This window comes from Vigna unguiculata, chromosome 9 (assembly GCF_004118075.2).
Source record: "Vigna unguiculata cultivar IT97K-499-35 chromosome 9, ASM411807v1, whole genome shotgun sequence".
In the NCBI taxonomy this organism is placed as follows: domain Eukaryota; kingdom Viridiplantae; phylum Streptophyta; class Magnoliopsida; order Fabales; family Fabaceae; genus Vigna; species Vigna unguiculata.
The window spans coordinates 1,830,057-1,850,797 of NC_040287.1; the positions used below are offsets into that span (position 1 = coordinate 1,830,057).

At 32.0% G+C, this 20,741-nt stretch overlaps 3 protein-coding genes across 3 annotated transcripts; all 3 read right to left on the reverse strand.

Annotated features, from left to right (window-relative positions):
* Window positions 1-216: 216 nt before the first annotated feature.
* LOC114195845 lies at window positions 217-4,423 on the reverse strand. Its single transcript, XM_028086263.1, has 6 exons — window positions 4,233-4,423; window positions 2,719-2,880; window positions 2,117-2,629; window positions 1,672-1,827; window positions 1,143-1,591; window positions 217-984 (listed from the first exon to the last, which is right to left on the reverse strand). Exons 2-6 carry the CDS (start codon window positions 2,831-2,833, stop codon window positions 367-369), a joined length of 1,851 nt encoding a protein of 616 aa, XP_027942064.1. The 5' UTR covers window positions 2,834-2,880; window positions 4,233-4,423; the 3' UTR covers window positions 217-366.
* Window positions 4,424-7,927: 3,504 nt separating this feature from the next.
* LOC114162220 lies at window positions 7,928-13,353 on the reverse strand. The gene is made up of 7 exons (XM_028046036.1): window positions 13,107-13,353; window positions 11,968-12,328; window positions 11,281-11,387; window positions 9,541-10,017; window positions 9,285-9,440; window positions 8,714-9,162; window positions 7,928-8,616 (listed from the first exon to the last, which is right to left on the reverse strand). Exons 2-7 carry the CDS (start codon window positions 12,303-12,305, stop codon window positions 7,987-7,989), a joined length of 2,157 nt encoding a protein of 718 aa, XP_027901837.1. The 5' UTR covers window positions 12,306-12,328; window positions 13,107-13,353; the 3' UTR covers window positions 7,928-7,986.
* Window positions 13,354-15,658: 2,305 nt separating this feature from the next.
* Window positions 15,659-20,741, reverse strand: LOC114196221 (ankyrin repeat-containing protein ITN1-like). The gene is made up of 7 exons (XM_028086785.1): window positions 20,547-20,741; window positions 20,024-20,107; window positions 19,054-19,151; window positions 18,402-18,878; window positions 18,076-18,225; window positions 17,368-17,786; window positions 15,659-16,297 (listed from the first exon to the last, which is right to left on the reverse strand). The coding sequence occupies exons 2-7, from the start codon at window positions 20,032-20,034 to the stop codon at window positions 15,683-15,685; spliced, it is 1,770 nt and encodes a 589-aa protein (XP_027942586.1). The 5' UTR covers window positions 20,035-20,107; window positions 20,547-20,741; the 3' UTR covers window positions 15,659-15,682.

Sequence of the window (20,741 nt, forward strand, 5' to 3'; positions counted from 1 at the left end):
TAAATAAGTGAATCTCCAAATCTTCACATCTTCATCAATTTACCTTCACCACATTTGAATGCAATATCTTCGTATATCTTTATCAAATCTTTAAGCATCTTATATAATTTGTGATAACAATATGAACCTATATGTTAATTTTGACTCTAAAAACAGTAAGAAAGATAAATATGACGATAATAATGTTTCTTGTAGTCTTATTCTAAGAGGTGCATTCTGCCTCATTTCAACACAAACATTTAGTACTGTCTGCTCCACAACACAGGTTTTGTATAATGATAAAACAACACAATAAAAATAATACACATCTTGCGTAAAAAATTATTATATACTATTTTCAATGTTATACTTCCTTAATAGTATAGATCATGTATAGGTCATACATCTGGTTGGTCGAAATAGAGTCCTACAATAGAAGGTTGAATATATGATATCTGACCATAAAGAAAATTGCAGAGCTATATACAAAAACAACGGTGGACAAACAAGTACTGCAATCGAATCCGGTACAACCCTCGAACCGTAGTTGTATGTTATGAAGAAGGCACTGCCAAATGCTACCATCATACATGCTATGGAGATGAATAGAGTTATGAGTCCAGATATCAACTTCAAGGGTAGTGACTTGTAAAAGTCATCCTCAGCATAACGAGACATGAGAATCGACAAGAATATTAATATTGCAGTTGAAGATGAGATGAAGGCAGCTCCATCTGATATTGCAAATACCAGAAATGATGTTCGGTTCAAATAATTTGGTTTTTTTGATTCATCATCAATACCACCCGGTATGTTAATTGCAGCAGAGAACACTCCTGTAGCAATAACAGTTGAGATGAGTATGCAAAACTCTGCAGTGCGTTTCATCCACTCTTCTCCTTTTTTCCGCAATTCTTCATGTTCTGTTCTGAATAATTCCTGAGCAGTTACGTCATTAGAATTTTTCATTATGACAAATGATGGGGGCATTATTTTCTTCACCTCCTGTCACATATACGTTGAAGAGTTAGTACAGAAGATGGTGATGAATTGAATTCAAATGATAAATGAATTTTCTAACACATATATAGGATTGAAATGTGTTGGTGTTTGGGTGAAAAAGTAATGCATGCAAAGCTATATTGAAATATAAGATTGGTTACCTCAAACCATATTATCTCGAGGCACATCTGGAATGCTGCTCCAGAAACTAGTTCAAGTTGACGTGGGGGAGGTAACTTTGCAGCCAAATGCAATAAAGTGTTATTTGTTATTACTGGTTCAGAAGGTGAATGATTGCTTACATTGACGATGTATGTTACTATGAGATCCTTTTGGGATTCTATCTCGTGTATTAGATTGAAGATGCTAGCATGGCGATGTGAAACTGCTGTGTGAATTATACTGTGATTTTTGTTGTCAACTTCCCATATCAAACTAGGGTGAGCACTAATAAGCTCTGATAAGAATTCAAAGTTACCAACTTCTGCTGCATCAAATAATGCCTGGTAAGGTTCACTTATGATTTCAATTACTTCCGAGAAGCTTTTGCGGCGAAGAATCGTTTGCCAAAGATATTTAACCAATTGGAAAGTCACAACTTTTTTGGTTCCTGCAACATAAAAAATTTGTTACTTCAAACAAAACATGTAAAAATAAAAAAGCTACTTATTGATCGATGTAAGAATTTACCGGGGTTGATCCTGATGGGATCTGTAATATCTGGACAATGAGAACAAGAATGTAAGGGGGTTTGATCCAAAGCCAAGATATGCAAAGCTGTGTCATTATTCTGATCACGTGCCCAAGCTAGGTCTGGCCAGTCTCTTGCCATTTGTAAGGCAAACCCTAGAAAGTATTTGAATATCTTAGTAAAACATTCTCTTAAAATATCTTAGTAAAATTGATTAAAAAAGATGGAGTTATTTGTATGATTAATTAAATTAAAGTAATAATATCTTCCTAATTTCTTAGATTTTAACAGACTTGAATAGTGAATGTATACTGTGTTATTGTACGCTGAAATAAATCTTGAAAATTAATTCTTAACTATCTATTGCTTAGCACAGTGCTAATGTTAGTCTTAAATTTGAAAGAATTAATAAAGAACAGTGACTTAAAAATAAATAATGCTTACTATGGTTGCCGGTTTTAACACTAGAGAAAAACAAGGATTTCTTATCAGGTTCTTGGAATACTTCTGTGTTGATTATTCGTTGATACAGAAACCATGTCATTTCACATTTTCCTTGCATAGCAGCAAACTGAATAGGGAGGTATCCACCTCCACCTCTGATTGTTGGGAGGTGTGGATTTCTGTCTCGCAATAAATTAGCAATACGCATGTTTCCAGATGATGCAGCAAAGCAGAAAGCAGTGTTGCCCTTGTTATCTTGGAACGAAACGTGTTGATCATGGAGCATGTGTAGCAGCTGTTCCACAAAGTGAGAATGGTTTGCACCTGCAGCAACATGGAGCAGTGTACTCCAATTCCTTGTTATTGCTCCATGTTTCAGTCTCTCATCGTTGTTTTCTAAGATCCATTTAGCTGCTGCCCAATTGCCTTTCATACCATGTGTGTAAAGGGGCACGCAAAATTCAAAAAATGGGTGCATTCCTTCCCCTGAAACTGAATCAGAGATACCTAGTTCTACCAAAATTCAACAACATAATATTCAGAAAATAGCTCTATATAGTGTGGATGAATGAAGAAAATTATATTTGTAACATAATTTCTACCATTTCTTTCTTGTAAAAAGAAAAGGTCAGGAGCATTCAGAGGATCTGCATTGGATATTATTGTATGGTTGGATTCTGATGTTGGAGTTGAAGTTGAAGTTGAAGACTCGGCCATTTCCCTCTCTAACTAGATTTGCCCAGGATGGTCTTTCTATTGAGAAACTGTATTCACAACACAAAGCATATACACATGTTTAATATAAATAAGTTAAAAGAAAACAGACGTATAACAAACTATAAATTTAATCATAAATTTTATTATTTTATTAATTTTTATTTAAATTATTTGTGCGTATATGCTAATATCATATTCTTCGATTTCCACATATTTTTACTAATTTATTAAATATGTAATACTGTATGATATATTGTGAAAAAAAAAAAGTTAAAATGATAATCATTGAATGATTATTTTTATAAAATGATGTCACTTTATTTTGAAAATTGTTTTAATGAATATATTGCTAAATATTAAAAAAAAAGTATGTTAGTTAGTAAAAGATGCGTAACTAAAGCTTAAAATAATGTGATGGAAAATAAAAAATTATATAATTTTTTGTAATTATTTTTTACGAAATAAGCTATTTATTACATCATTATTGAGTAACTATAAGTAATTTATACACGTTTAGAAAACACAGACAACGCATGGAGAAAAAAAAAAGACAAAAAGTACAAAATCACCATCTTTAATCTTTGCTGGTTAAAAAAACGTACAGAAAGTAGAATTGACCAGGTTCGTACAAAGTTAATATTCAGACAATTGGCTTGTCAATTGGAGAAATGTTCTCTAACACAAGAATTTTTTGCCAAATAAAACTTGATTAGGTAATAAGATACGAAAGAAACTGAATTTTACCACAAAAGAGAGGAAAAAAACGGAAATATAATTTTCTCTATCTCTCTCAACTCTTTATGTATTTTTTTTAAAAAGAATTAGAACACTTTTTAAGTACCCTCCTATAATTCATTTATTTTTTGCCCATAAAAAAAAGTGAGAACTGTGAAATTTACCTAAAAGGAAGATAAGAAATGAGTACTATGAATAGGGTCATATCTGACAACAATTCAAATTTGTTTCCCCACTTTCCCCACCCTTATCACCTTTGGCCAAATTATTGTACTCAACTCGTGGTTTCTAACATGTGACTGAAATTTCAACCTAATCATTACTCATCTTAAAGTTCAACTTTTGATTGGATATTTTCGTTCAAATCACTATAGTTATTGATTTAAAACTCATATAAATGAGTACTTAATAGTATTTTAAACTTACACTAAAGTTACGTTTAAAAAAAATAGATAACATAGATACCAATAATAACATATCAAACAACCTCAAAATAAATCTTAAGTATAATAGTAAAATAGATAACTATAAAATACACTATATTTACTGTCTAAAATACCAGTATGCATCATCTAACCATAATGCAACAGAAGTTGAGAAGTTGAGAGTGGAGGTTAAAAGTAAACAGCAGAATTAAGAGGAGGAGTAATGCAGAAATAGAAACCTGAAGAAGAAGAACAAGATGATGATGGTGCTGTGGTGTGCTGTGGTATTAAATGAAGGAGAAAAGTGTTTATATAGTAGAAAGAGAGGTAGCTCTATGACAATTGAAGAGATATTCTAGAATATTCTTGTGTTTGTTGCTCATGTGATTCCATGGCTTTGGCCGGTGTTTGCACTTTCCAGGTAAGGAATGACTCAACTCCAAGTTGCTTTTAGACGAAGATGCATAATGTATAAGAGAAAGTCTTGGTAAACGGACATGAAAATAAATCCAAAACAGAAAATATAAATTCCAATATTTATGAGTGTCAAAGAGAGTATAATATAATTCCAATATTTATATATATACCTTGGACATCTCAAATATCTTCTATAATATAATTTATTTTAATGGGCAAAAAATATATCAAGTGAACCCATCTATATCAATTTTTACGCTAAAAACACTACTAAATATAAATATCACCATAATAATGTTTTTTCTAGTCTTACTCTAATATGCATAATCTGCATCATTTCAACTAGGGTTGGCCATAATTTCCACTGCACTCTTAAAAATGGTAGTCAATCGAAAATTAGTTTGTTTGAACCGAATTAAACTCAAAAGTAATTTAGACAAACTCAACTAAATTGTTTTCTATTAATACTAAATTGAACTATACTACAATAAACCGAAGTGCAATATAAATTAAACTGTCATGTTTCTTAACTTATTTTGATAGAATTGTATTATTTTTAATCAAATTGTACTATTTTTGAATTGAATTATATTATTTTTGAACTAAATTATATTATTTTTGAATCGAACTGCAGTATTTTTGAATCAAATTATTTTTGAATTGTTATTGAATTGCTTAACTAAATTATTAAATTAAACATTATATTTCAATTATGTTTTTGCTAATGTAAGTTTCATTTCTTTTCAGCTCTTTGTGTTTGGGTCTGGCCTTTCGCAGACCCAAGGCCAGTCTTGTAGGGAGCCCTTGTCACTCTTGCAGCTCACTCCCTCTCTTGTGCCATTTTTCAGAGACTGTCTCCCTCCCTCAAACACCTCTAAAGTTTCAGTTAGAGCTCTGCTAGGGCATAAGTCCTTTTGTTTCCAGTTAGCTCCTCTGTTTAATGCTCTCAGGTAAGTTGAGCTTTAACTTCATCCTTCCTCTTTTCCAGTTAAAAACTTCGGTTTTGTTGTAGGTTTCCCCTAATACCCATTCTCATCTTCGTGAGTGTTCGTTCTCAGTTCTATAGGTTGCTCCAGAATCTCGTTTGGTCTTGCTTGGTTACCATTCTCTGTGTTAGTACCCCAAAAAGGTAAGGGAAGCTAGAAACTTTGTGCTCTTAGGTTATTTTGCTCATATTATGGTCTGTTTTGTGAGTCTAGTACTTGTTTGATGTCTGTGGTGGTGTGAATCTATTTTAAACCCGTGTGTATGCTTGGTTAAAATGGTAGTGCATGTATCAACAGGTGCAGAACCTGCTAATCTTGCCCAAGCGAGTGACCTCGCCTAAGCGAGAATAGCAGGGACGCACCTTGGGTTCCAGCTCGTGTTGTCGCCTAGGCGACGGGTTTTTATTTTTGAGCGAGGCGCAGTCTCGCTTAGGCGAGACGCTGTCGCGCTCTCGCCTAGGCGAGGAGGGGTCGCTTGAGCGAAATGAACCCTTTCGCCTGGGCGAGGACCCTTAGCTTGGGCGAGATGTTGTGACAGGGACTGCTGTGTTGGCTGATGTGACTCTATCTTTGTGTTAATTATTTCTTTGCTCATAGTATGTGGCCATGCTTGGGGTGTATGCCTGAATGGGTTTGGGATGAAAGTGTTGTTAGGTAATAATCTATGATTTCGTTGGATTGAATGTTGGTATGCATGTGATAAGTATGAAATGAGAAACATGATATATTTGTTGGTGGAATTTCATGAGAATTGGGTGATGGATAGGCATGTGAAATGTGTTGGTGAGGGAGTTTCATGGAAAACCTTTAGTGATAAGTATATATATATTTTTAAATGGGATGTCACAGCTAACATGAAATATTTTTAAATACATTCAAAAAATAATATTTTTAATTCTTGAGATTGAGTATATTAATTATTTAAATTTTGGATAACACTGTCGTTGATAGTATCCACCTCTGATGGTTGGGAGGTGTGGATTTCTGTCTCGCAATAAATTAGCAATACGCATGTTTCCAGATGATGCAGCAAAGCAGAAAGCAGGGTTGCCCTTGTTATCTTGGAACGAAACGTGTTGATCATGGAGCATGTGTAGCAGCTGTTCCACAAAGTGAGAATGGTTTGCACCTGCAGCAACATGGAGCAGTGTACTCCAATTTCTTGTTATTGCTCCATGTTTCAGTCTCTCATCGTTGTTTTCTAAGATCCATTTAGCTGCTGCCCAATTCCCTTTCATACCATGTTTGTAAAGGGGCACGCAAAATTCAAAAAATGGGTGCATTCCTTCCCCTGAAACTGAATCAGAGATACCTAGTTCTACCAAAATTCAACAACATAATATTCAGAAAATAGCTCTATATATTGTGGATGAATGAAGAAAATTATATTTGTAACATAATTTTTACCATTTCTTTCTTGTAAAAAGAAAAGGTCAGGAGCGCATTGGATATTATTGTATGGTTGGATTCTGATGTTGGAGTTGGAGTTGAAGACTCGGTCATTTCCCTCCCTAACTAGATTTGCCCATCATCGTCTTTCTATTGAGAGACTGTATTCACAACACAAAGCATATACACATGTTTAATGTAGATAAGTTAAAAGAAAACAGACATAGAACAAACTATAAATTTAATCGTATATTGTACTATTTTATTAATTTTTATTTAAATTGTTTGTGCGTATGCTAATATCATATTCTTCTATTTCCACATATTTTTACTAATTTATTAAATATGTAATACTATATGATATATTGTGAAAAAAAAAAAGTTAAAATGATAATCATTGAATGATATTTTTATAAAATGATGTCACTTTATTTTGAAAATTGTTTTAATGAATATATTGCTAAATATTAAAAGAAAAGTATGTTAGTTAGTAAAAGATGCGTAACTAAAGCTTAAAATAATGTGATGGAAAATAAAAAATTATATAAATTTTTGAAATTATTTTTTACGAAATAAGCTATTTATTACATCATTATTGAGTAACTACAAGTAATTTATACACGTTTAAAAAACACAGACAACGCATGCTCTGAAAGGAGAAAAAAAAAAGACAAAAAGTACAAAATCACCATCTTTTATCTTTGCTGGTTAAAAAACAGTACAGAAAGTAGAATTGGCCAGGTTGGTACAAGGTTAATATATTATTGTCGTTTCAGACAATTGTCTTGTCAATTGGAGAAATGTCCTCTAACACAATAATTTTTTGCTAAATAAAACTTGATTAGGTAATAAGATACGAAAGAAACTGAATTTTACCACACAAAAGAGAGGGAAAAAACTGAAATATATATCTTTTTAAAAGAGTTAGAAGTGTCTTCCTATAATTCATTTATTTTTTGTCGATAAAAAAAAAGTGAGAACTGTGACATTTACCTAAAAGGAAGATAACAAAAGAGTACTATTCATATCTGACAACAATTCAAATTTGCTTCCCAACTTTTCTCAATATTTCAAAACCATTTAAGAGATAATAAAAAAACCATTTAAGAGATAATAAAAAGTTATTAGTAGTTAAATTATGATTGTCCAAAATAATATACATCTTAATTACAAAATTTATTATATAATTTTTGTTACAATGTTATACTTCTTTAATAGTATAGATCATACGTTTGGTTGGCCGAAACAGAGTCCTACAATAGAAGGTTGAATATATGATATCTGACCATAAAGAAGATTGCAGAGCTATATACAAAAACAACGGTGGACAAACAAGTACTGCAATCGAATCCGGTACAACCCTCGAACCGTAGTTGTATGTTATGAAGAAGGCACTGCCAAATGCTACCATCATGCATGCTATGGAGATGAATAGAGTTATGAGTCCAGATATCAACTTCAAGGGTAGTGACTTGTAAAAGTCATCCTCGGCATAACGTGACATGAGAATCGACAAGAATATTAATATTGCAGTTGAAGATGAGATGAAAGCAGCTCCATCCGATATTGCAAATACCAGAAATGATGTTTGGTTCAAATAATTTGGTTTTTTTGTTCCATCATCAATACCACCGGGTATGTTAATTGCAGCAGAGAACACTGCTGTAGCAATAACAGTTGCGATGAGTATGCAAAACTCTGCAGTTCGTTTCATCCACTCTTCTCCTTTTTTCCGCAATCCCTCATGCTCTGCTGTGAATAATTCCTTAGCAGTTAGGCCATTGGAATTTTTCATTATTACGTACGATGGGGGCATTATTTTCTTCACCTCCTGTCACATATATTGAAGAATTAGTATAGAAGATAGTATAATGTGAAAATGTGAAAATGTTCAAGCATGCAAGTCAAAGAAGTACGTAGGAGGTTACCTTAAACCATATTATCTCAAGGCACATTTGAAGTGCTGCTCCAGAAACTAATTCGAGTTGGTCTGGTGGCGCTAACTTTGCTGCCAAATGCAACAAATTGTTGTTCTTTGTTTTCGGTGAAGAAGAGGAAGGGTTGTCTTCTTTCACAATATACGTTACTATAAGATCCTTTTGGGACCCTATCTCATGTACTAGATTGAAGATGCTAGCATGGCGATGTGAAACTGCTGTGTGAATTATACTCTGATTTTTATTGTCAACTTCCCATATCAAACTGGGGTGAGCACTGATAAGTTCTGATAAGAATCCAAAATTTCCAACTTCAGCAGCGTCGAACAATACTTGATAAGGTTCACCTATGATTTTAATTGCCTCGGGGATGGTTTTTTCGCGAAGCATGGTGTTCCACAGATAATTAACCAATTGAAAAATCACAAGTTGGTTCATTCCTGCAATACAAAAAATTGGGCCACTATGCAATGAAACATTTATAAAAGAAAAAGGAAACTTAGATAGCTCCACTGTATATATAAAATTTTGCTTATGTGTGGTGGTGAATATAAGAATTTACCTGGATTGATCTTGATGGGATTGGGAAGGTGTGGAGAATGACAACAAGAATCCATAGGATTTTGGTTTAGAGCCAAGAGATGCAAAGCTGTATCTTTATTCTTATCACGTGCCCAAGCTAGATTGGGCCACTCTCTTGCCATTTGTAAGGCCATGTCTAAAAAAATATTTGATAAATATTTAGCATGGTTTACCGAAAATAAAAAGGAATTAATTAATGGTAATTTTAAAGACACTCTATTATTAAAATTGCATACGGTAATTTCCGGTCTTGACACAGGTGAAGAACAAGGATTCTGTGTCTGATTCCTCGAATACTTGTCTGGTTTTGTCATACAGAAACTGTGCCATGTAGCATTTGCCTTGCATTAGAGCAAATTTTAGAGGGGTGTGTCCTTCTCCACCCCTGATTCTGGGTAAGTGAGGGTTTCGTTTGATCAACAATTCAACAATACGCATATTTCCAGAAGCAACAGCAAAACAGAAGGCAGTGTTGCCCTTGCCATCTTGCAATGAGATTTGTTCATCAGTGAGCAATTGCAGCAACTCCTCCACAAAATGAACATGGTTTGCACCTGCAGCAACATGCAGCAGTGTACTCCAACCACTTGTTATTGCTGCATGTTTCAGTCTCTCATCTTTCTCTAAGATCACTTCGGCTTCTGTCCAATTGCCTTCTAAACCATACTTGTGAAGGGGCACGCAGAACTTCAAAAACTCAGCCTGAGATTCTCCTGAAACATTGTTCATTACACTTATTCTAAGGTTTTCTGGGATTTCAATTAAGTTCACAATATTGTTTATGGTTATTAATTCATGCATAACTCAATCGATATATACATTTAAAAAGAAAACTTATATATATATATATATATATATATATATATAACATTTAAAAACAATGATAATTACTTAACAAAATATACTCACATTGGTGCATGAACCCCCACTATGCATACAATCCTTAGCCCAATAATTAAATGCATAGAAGGTGCATAGAAGGTAAGTTGATAGAGAAAAAACCGAGCTAGGTAAAGGTGTGGTGCAAAGTTGTCTGAATAGTAATAGGTTTCAGGATTGTTGGAAATTGTATAAGAGGTCCAATATTCTTAACAAGGTTGCGAGCCTTCCTTTTTTTCCTTTGCTTTTACTTGTGCACGGTTGAAATGATCTGGTTAAGATAGCTTGGACATACAACTTGCAACTTCATAAGAGGGTTTAAAGTGGTCAACGAGATGACAATGGCTGACAAAGCTCTCAAAGGCCATATCGTTTTGTGCTGATATCTTACCTACAGTTGCTCGTGATTTTGTTGCCATCTTGGGAGGTCCACACCTATGGTACTTAGTGTTAATAGACAAAAAAGACACCTCAACTACAAGCAACGATGCTGCAAACACCAACCTTTCTGAAAGGTTTTGCTAGTTAGGTGGTTAATTTTTACTTGGATAGCCACTGTCTATCATTAGCCAAGGTTATAACTATACCTCTAAATTGAGAATGTTTGGTGGGCTCTTAGAAGAGGTTTGTCATTTGTTGCAATAGCTTATCTTTGTTTTGGTGACTATCCTATTTTGTATGACCATGTTGTCACGCTTCTGTATCTCTCTCAACTAGTTGTGTATCTTTTGTAAACGGGTTAGAACACCCTTTAAGTGCTCTCCTATAATTTATTTATTCTTTGTTGATAAAAAAAAAACTTAACAAAATATACAATTAAACAATTCCTTATTACTACTAAACTAATTAATATAGCATCATTTACCACTATTATTATTTTATAGGAACAAATTATAGGCTGATTGACAATTATTCCGAAAATAACATAAGTCAAAATTTTAATTAGATATCATTCCAAAAAAAATTTAAAATATTTAGAGATAAAAAAACATAAGAAATTATTATTTACTAAAAAATGTAAAATATATGGGAGTATTTAATTAAAATAATAAATAGAACAAATAAGGTAAAAAAAAAAAAAAACATTTGGGTCTTACCTGTTCCACTTAAAAAGTAACCTTCAGGAGCATTAAATTGATTCGCATCTGAGTCCATTGCATTGTTGGAAGGCTGTGTTGTAGGAGTTGGAGAACCTGTCATTTGCCTGTCAAAATAAATATACTCCATATTTAATACAACAAAGGGAAAATGGGAGAAAAATAATAGTAAAATGAAGAACAAAATAAAGATTCAATATAGTAAAATGTAGAATAAAATAAAGATTCAATGTATATTTTACTGTTTAATTAGTTTATTTTTGTGAATTTTATCATTTAAATGCAAGGTTAGTGTGTACAAAGTCTAAAAGAGAAAAATAACATATTTTTATTTCATTTTGTCGTAAAAATGTGTCATTTTATAACATTTTTTTAGAATTCTATAATTAGCTTGTTAGATATTTCACATAATAAAGTGAAAAAAAAATTATTGAAATAATAAAAGTAACACTATTACTAAAATTAATAACATGATTAACATAGAAAAAAATATTATTATTTTTAAATTTTACCGTAGCAATATTAAGAATATAAAGTACTTATGATATGTCAATAAGTAATTATATGAGTTTAGAAATCTACAAAACAATGATTGCTCCAATATAAAAAGACAAAAAAAAAATGGTAAATGTGATCATCAGCAGCAGCAGCAATTATCAAATACCTTAAAAAGGAATAAAATGATACCTTTGAAGCTCATCCCATATTTGCTTGGCTGATTTTGAAGTCTCTGAACATATTTCAAAAAAATCTGGACTCAAGGCACAATATAAAATGTTTTTTGCTTTTGCTTCCAGTGCCAAATTCTTCATGTCTTCTTCATCGTATTCATCTTCACTCTTCTCCACTTCTTCATTATCTACTACCTTTGTTGGAATTTTGGGTCCATTTTTAATCACAAGCCAAAGCTTGTAATCAATAGATTTAATGAATACTATCATTCTCTCCTTCCATTCATCGTATTTTCTGCCATTGAAATATGGTGCCTTCCAAACAGATTCTCCTTCACTCATCATATTACTCATCAAATTTCCACCACTTTATCAACCTACAATAATATTTTTTTAACATATAATTAACTTTATCCACTTTCAAAATTTGCTATACAAAATATGTCAAATAATTAATTATTTATGCCACAGATATACAAGCATATATATAAAACATTATATTATATTTAAATAGTCAAAATTAAAATAATTAAATTATAAACAATACAATTACATATCCACCTACAAGACCACGTGTGTATTTTATTCTAAATTTTGTACCATTCAAATGAAATTTAGTATTTTATATTTATACTCACATTTGTATATACATCATTTCACCAAGAAAACTTGAACATCAAATTGAAAGTGATGGGAACTAACGGTACATATTTTATATACATAAACATTGAAAAGAAATTTTGGGAACTAACACTTTCTTTTGAGGGTTCTTTGGAATATAAAATCTCTAGTAAAGTAAAAGGTCAACAAAGATATGATTGATAAATAAGTGTGGACGGTTTCTTTTATATTTTGTTTTACTATTTCACCCACTTGCACATCATAAGGAAATGAAAAGATATTTAAGTATATACATATATATTAAACCTAATTTTATATATACAATTTCTACATAACTGAATTTTACCACGTCAAAGAAGAAAAGGCGAAATATATAAAAGAGAGTAAAATTTAGCACCTAAAAAGAATCAACATGGAGAGTAAAAGATGATGGGGTCATATGTAAAACATGTGTGCTTTGGGTCAATCATTGTACTAAACTGCTACTGCTACTGAAAGTTCAACGTAATGAAGAACATGTTCATGAGTACGTACCTGAAAATTGAATTTGTAGCGGAGCTTTTCTTCCCACTGTTAATTGTCTGCACTAAAAGGATGACCAAGATGCATAGGTAAGAAGGAAAATATTTCAAAACCGTGAGGGTATGAAGGAAGAAAACTAATAATATTTGGGTTGTTTAAATAGCAGAAAAGAAAGTTGGAAGAAGAAGGAGAGGTGAAAAGGAGAAACAGAAGCCAGAAGAAAAGAAGAAGAAGAAGATGGTGGTTTGTGGTGGCGTGTTAAATGAAATGGATTTATAGGATATGAATAGAAAGATGGAGTCCTGACAAAAGAAGAAATGATGACGAATTTTCCTTTCAATTCTGTGTTTCTTATCTAGTTCTGGTTCATTGCACTTTCCTCGTAATGAATCACTCAAACAAAACTCAATTTGCTTTATGTAATAGAGCAAGTCTTCTCTCAGTCAACGGATATAAAAAAAAAAAACAAATCCAAAATAAACAAACATCATTCCAAACTCTGATCAACATTTAACGTTGTACTAAAAGGACAAAATTGTGACCCTGACTTTAATCACGCGCGCGTATAATCTATACACCTGAATTATGATTTGCTTACTGTTAAGTGAAGTGACATAACATATTGTTTGAATATGGCTTTAACATTTGAATGATATTTTGAAGGGAAGAGATAAAACTTATTTGGAACTGTAATGTTGTTTAGTAATCTGAAGAAAGTATTGAGAACTTAGGAAAAATGGAAATGGAAATGTTGCCTAATTAAAATTAGAAAAATAACATTTACGATTTCTCTTATTTATAAAGAAAGAAAATAGATGTATTGATAATCTTTGTCAATGTTGGAATTGACTCTGAAGCTATGTTTACATGGTTCCACTCTTTGTCTCCTACTTATAGGAAAAGACTTCTTCAAAAATAGATTTGGCTTACTGAAATATACATTTACTTCCCTCTTTGTTTGAATTTCTGGTATTACATGAACTTTGACCAAGTACTCTCATAATATTTCTTGAGTTCTAAGCTCAAAGATTGAATTTAAAAAAAAAAATGTTGTTTTTCAAATTTTGCTTTACTTATATTAAAACATATACTTGTATTTTCCTTAATAAACTCTTTTAATTTTGATTATCTCCGAAAATATGGTGAAAAACACATGTTATTCAAATTTATGATATAATTGTGTGGTCCAGTGAAGAAACTTCTTAGAAGCATCCACAATTTAAGAGGAGCTGCAAAGTCATTGGCACGTCCAACTTCCTTAATAAACAAAGTCGATGGTCTTACCCCAAAAATTCAACACACAATAAATTAAGATAAAGGAAAGAAAGTTAAATCTTAAATCAGGCACCACAAAATATATCTAACAAAAGTAAAGGAAATGTATAAAAGTTGTATCCATGATTGTTGAGTTTAATGAAGTAAAGTTAAGGTTGCATGATAGCAGAGTCATAAAGCACTCGACTGAAACCAAGAAACACGTAAAAAGTGGGTGGCAGCATACAAATGCAATTAGAATTGTGGAACTTCTGTGGAAAACTTAAGCAACAAGACATAGTTGTAAGGCTTTTGTGGGGTCACAATGTTGACGGAAAATTAGGGAAAGACAGTGCTAAAGGTGACTCATAAACAAAAACATTTTCCTTCTTATTATACTTCACAAAAGTAGCAGTGAAGAATTGCAATCAAGAGCCTTTATTTTACAAGTTACATCAATTTAACCGATATAAATAATAATTTATAAAAAATTATAATAAAAAGTGATTTTTTTAGTTAAATTTTAAGTATCTCATAAATTTGTGTATTTTAACGAACCTTCTATTAAGTTTTTGTCTGTCTATTACTTTTTTTCAATTGATTGAAGGGCATGATTTATTATCCTGTACAGCCATCGTATTTTCTTATTTTTACATGTTAAAAAAAATATGAGATTATGTAATTAATGTAGGATGATTGGACAAAATAACAGATATGTTATCCAACTAATAAAAAAAATTAAATAATAAGAATTCAATTGAAAAATATAAAATTTTGAAAATTAAAACTAAAAACTTATAAAATTTAATAGAAATTTAATATAAAATTAGAAAAATTTAATATAAATTCAATTAAAACTATGCAAATTTATAAAAATTTTGAAACTTAATTAAACTTAAAAAGTAAAAGACTTGTAAATAAAAAGTATATACACACTATAGTACTCCACAAACTCATTTCTATCCTTTTTAACTCCACAAATTAAGTCTTAGGTTAAATGACCAAAAACAATATTCACTTATTCGTACTGGTATTTGAGCCCTTTTCTATGTTTGTGATCCATGACCCTTTAGCTTTTTGAGCTTTTTCAGCCATCAAATACTAACAAATCTACCTTATGGAAAAAGGCATATTATACTAACATGTTTATTGAAAATCTCACTTGAATAAGAGATTAAACGCATTTAGTATATATAAGTGGGTTCAACATCACTTTAGATTTTGTATAGTTGAATTGAAATTCACTTCTTAAAAGTAACCTCCTGCATTTTGGTAATTATCTATAAAATTATCATTTTTAACAGTATAAATTCCTGAACAAAAGCTGAATCTTTCTACTGAATCATGCGTTTACTTGGTCTAAACAAAGAATTACAAATATAGTGAGAATACACTATGTCATGCCAGAGACGAAACTGCAGGCATATAAATAAGCAAATTGGTAAAAAGGCAAGTACAGCAATGGAAAAAGGAACCCCTTTTGAACCATGGTAATAGGTTATGAAAAAGGCACTGCTGAATGCTACCATCATGCTGATTATGGAGACAAAAAGAGTCACTAATCCAGATATCAACTTGAATGGTAGAGAACTGAGAAAGTCTTGTTCAGCATATCGTGAGATTAGAATGGACAAGAAAATCAGAGTTGAAGTGGAAGAAGAGATCAATGCCAATGCATCTGAGAATGCAAACACTGTGAATAAAGGTTTTTTCAAATAATTGGGAGATCCTGTGTCATCCTTGGTACCACCTGGGACGCTGAAAGCAGCAGAAAACACTCCTGTGGCGATTAAAGTTGAAACCACCATGCAAGAACTTGCTGTTCGTTTCATCCATGACTCTCCCTTTTTCAACAATTCTTCATGTTTATTGCTGAATAGGTCTCGAGGAATGATGTTTTCATTGTTAGGAAGCTCTATATACAGTGGTTGCATGATCTTTTTCACCTCCTATTATATCAATAGTTTGAACACAATGTCATTTATGTATATTTTACTGAACTGTGCATGCACAAATTAAATCCAGTTAGTTTCACATATTAAATACAAATACAGGTTAAATGTATTTTTAGTCTCTAAACTTCGATACGAAATTGAAATTTGTCTCTCGACAAAACTTTGATACTTTTTGTCAACAAATTTTAAAAATGAATATATGTACTCCTTTTAATCAATTATATTGATTTTTTTTACATGTCAAATACATTTCTCAAATGACATTGAAACAATAATGTGTTTAATGAAACAATAATGTGTTTAATTGTATAAACGACTCAAATGTTAGTACAAAACACGTTTAACACATAAAAAATTTAACATAATTGGATTAAAAAGATTATATTCAATTTTAAAATTTGAGAAATAAAATGTATTAAAGTTTTGAATAAAGACAAATTTTAAAATTTGAGAATTAAAATGTATTAAAATTTCAAACAAAAACAAATTTCAATTTTGTGTGAAAGTTCAAAGACTAAAATATGTAACCCATAAATAAACTTATGTACTATATCAAGGGTATGCATATAATGTCATTTATGTGTAAATTAAGGTTGTGTTTTTTTCAAGAATTTAATGACTATTGATTAAAGGTTTTACACTATAAACTAATAAGAAATTCTTGTTGTATACCTTTCTGGTTGTGGTTAAAAATTAAGAAAATAATTTTTCATAGATAATGCTTTGTAATTAGATAGCAATATATAAGATATTGTGTTGGCCATAAATTTTGAAAAATATTTTGCAAGACTATAAAAACGATCATATTTGCTTTACTTCTTATTCTCACAATAAAAAGTTGGTATCTCTTGTATTTATACGATAGTGAAAGTTACTTTTCATAATTACAAGTTTTTATCAATATAATTTTCCTTTTAAGAATGCAATATTATCCTGAAATCAAACACCCTCCCCAATAAAGATATAAAAGGATAATAACTCTATCATTATAGATAAAAAATAAAGTGATCAAAACATGAAAGGAAGAAACAAATAAAAGGGTGTATTTATATTATGGATCTTACCTCAAACCACGTCAACTCTAACATCATCTGAAAAGCTGCTCCAGAAACTATATTAAGTCGATCTGGTCGTGCTATTTCTGCAACACAATGCAGTAAGGTGCTACCTTCATCATCCACAAATGTGAATAAGAATTCTTTGATTGGACCTAATTCATGTATTAAATTGAAGATACTTGCATGTCGGTGCAAGGCAGCAACATGAATTATACTTCGACCCATCGTATTTAACTCCCATAATAAATCAGGATAAGTGCTCATAATCACTGATAGAAACTCGAAATTTCCCACTTCTGCAGCAAGAAATGTTACTTGTGAAGGTTCTCTTATTTCTTCCATCATCCTAGAATCCTCTAGCTTAAGAAATACTTCCCACAAGAGTTTCGTAAGTTTGAGTGCTGGAGGGTCTTTCAGCTTCATGCCTAGGGCACACAATTATATATATGGCTAGTTATTAGTTACTTGTCCCATGAAAAGGTAATTCACTCTAGCAAAAACAAAAGATAACCTTAACAGCATAACAGTGTTTTGATGATGCATCACAATTAAACATGCATGATTCTGAGTCTAGGTTTGAGACACGTTCAATAAAGCAACAACAAATATTACTACCAGCAAAATACATTCTATGAATAGATAATCAACAATTGAAAATAAACACAATTCAATGTAATGATTTCCCTGATAGAAGTGATTATTATAAGCACTCACACTTGTGCAAGAGTTGTTTCGGATACTGTAATAGACTTCCGGAACTGCAATTAGAAGGCTTTCGAGCCAAAATGTGTAAACCTGTCTCACCGTTTTCAGCCCGAGCAAAAGCTAGCGATTCCTTCTCCTTAAGCATCTCCAGAGCCAGTTCTGCAACAAGTACGAATTATGTGCATTTCAAACTTTGATGACTTCATAGAAGAAAGAGTGTAGTTAAGTGTACTTTGATATCTTTGTGGTTCACACTCATAAGTTTAAAGGAAGAACTCAATTGTTTAAAAAACCAAAAAATAGTCTTCCAATAGTCATTAATGCATAAAGCTTACCATAGAGTCCGGATTCAATACAAATGAGGAAGAGCGTAACCCAATCCTCTTCGTAGAGTATTTCTTTAGTTTTAGGAAACAAATACTCAGCCATTTCTCTTCTTCCTTGTAAAACGGCCAAGTGAAGAGGAGTGACACCTAGTCCACCCCTTATTGTTGGCAAAGATTCATTTTTTCTGCGCATGATCTCAGCAATGTTAACGTTTCCCACTGCAGTTGCGAAACAGAATGCGGTGTTATTCTTGTCATCTTGCAATTCTAAATCTTCTCGGGACATTATTTTCACAAGCTCCTCCACGAAGCGTTCATGGTTTGCTCCCACTGCAACATGTAGCACTGTCGCCCACCCTTTTGTTATGGCAGAATTCAACAGTGTGGGATCTTCATCTAATAATTTCTTCGCCTCTTTCCAGTCACCTCTTAGTGCTGCTTTGTGAAGAGGAACACATTGGGTGAGGTACCTTTCTCTGCCTTCTTCTGCCAATTGAATTTTTTATTTTAGAATCTAAACATTTCTGTTAAGAAATAGAAAATCTAACTCAACTCCACAACATTAGTAGCAGAAATTGTATATGATCATGAAAGTGAAGCCGATTTTTCAATGATTCAGCTTGTTCAACCATGGAGAAAAAAAATCAACTAGAAAGCTTACGACTGGAAACTAGATGAAGGAGAGGCCTCCTGAACTGAGCTGAAGCAACCCTTTGAAACACTCGTTGGAAAGATGTTGGGTCTGATACGGCCATTTCTCTGCAAAACAGAACATTCAAATTACAATAAAGTGTCATTAATATACATTTTCAGTAATTAGTGAAGCACTTCAATATCCATGGCCGCACGCTCTTCCGGTTTTTATCGTCTATGGAGTAATGTGAACTGCTTCTTAAAGCTTACGCAAAAACAAAGAAAAAAATGTTCTCGTTGTGATTCATGAGTGCCTATAGAAATAAAGTCCAACTACTACAGAAAATTCCAACTTAAAGTTTGACTGAGATGTAACGATATAACTAACAAAAAAATATACTTTCACACCATTAAAAGAATACTCATTTTAATAATCTAATAATATTTTACTATTTTAAATCAAAAAGTAATTAAAATATTAATATATTAAAGTGGATTTTTTACTAATTATCTATAATTTTCCTTTGATAATCTCTTTCTTTTGGGAGGGGGTGGGGCTCAAGAAGAATAACTATAAGATTTGGACTATAACCAAACCGACCAAACCTATGTTAGGATTCTAAGGCCCAAATTACTAAAGACAATAAAGTCAAATAAAAGACTTTCTCTTTCCTAAACCCCCATAATTTTCATTTTAGAATATAAATTTTTTAAACAAATTTTCTAAAACACATACATTTCCGAAATGAGGTTCCCAAATCGAACTTCTCTTCTTCATTCAATGTAAGAGTACAGCGTTAGTAGAAATGATGATGCAACGACTTGGGTATTTTATTCTTTTCTATCTTAGTCTGAGATTGCAATCATACCAAAAAAATTTTCTTTAATTAATAAGATAAAAAAAGTTAAAACCTAAATTAGTTGTTTGCTAAAAAAATGGTTGGACACTAGTGGGTCCTGGGTAATGTTGTTATATGATAATATATTCATATACTTACACACTTATCATTTGAAGATAGAAAGCTTTTACTCTCTGATTATTGTTCTTCTGCGAGCCACATGTTTCTGCACAGCTACTCCCTCTGCAAATATAAACCAAATTAAATCACTTTACCTAATCTGTAGTAATCGTAATTCAAAACTGTTTCTAATTTCAAAAAACAACTCAACAATAATTGAAGGGCACAACAAGACAACGAGTGAGTGGAGTGAGATGAAGGAAACCGAAAAAAATCGCCCAGCACTTATTTTGGAACATCATTCAAGAAAATAAGATTTAAAATCCCAGAAGGGAATGAACAAGGTTCAAATTTTACACATAATGTCCTGTCTTAAAAATTGCAGAAGCAGGTGAGCCAAATCCAAGAAAAGTTAATGTGTGGAAAACAGTTGCAAAAGGAAAAAACTGAGATAATAAGGAACATCTTGAGCATATGTTTGAACAACAGAGAAACATTAGATGTCTGAAATTTAGTAAAAAACAAGAGAAAGAGAAGGAAGAGTGTAATAAGATTTGATTACCTGAATTAGAAAGGTTGAGAAAAAATGATTTCCTTAACCTCTTAGCTCTGAACAGTGACGGTTTTTTGTTGCAGAGTTCCAAGTTCTTGTGCACAGAGAGGTTGGAGTTTTGGTTGGTCAAGAACAGTCCAAGTGATAGGTGAACCAAAAATCTTATAACTTTTCGAGGTTGCTGAGTGAGTCAAGTCAATGTAA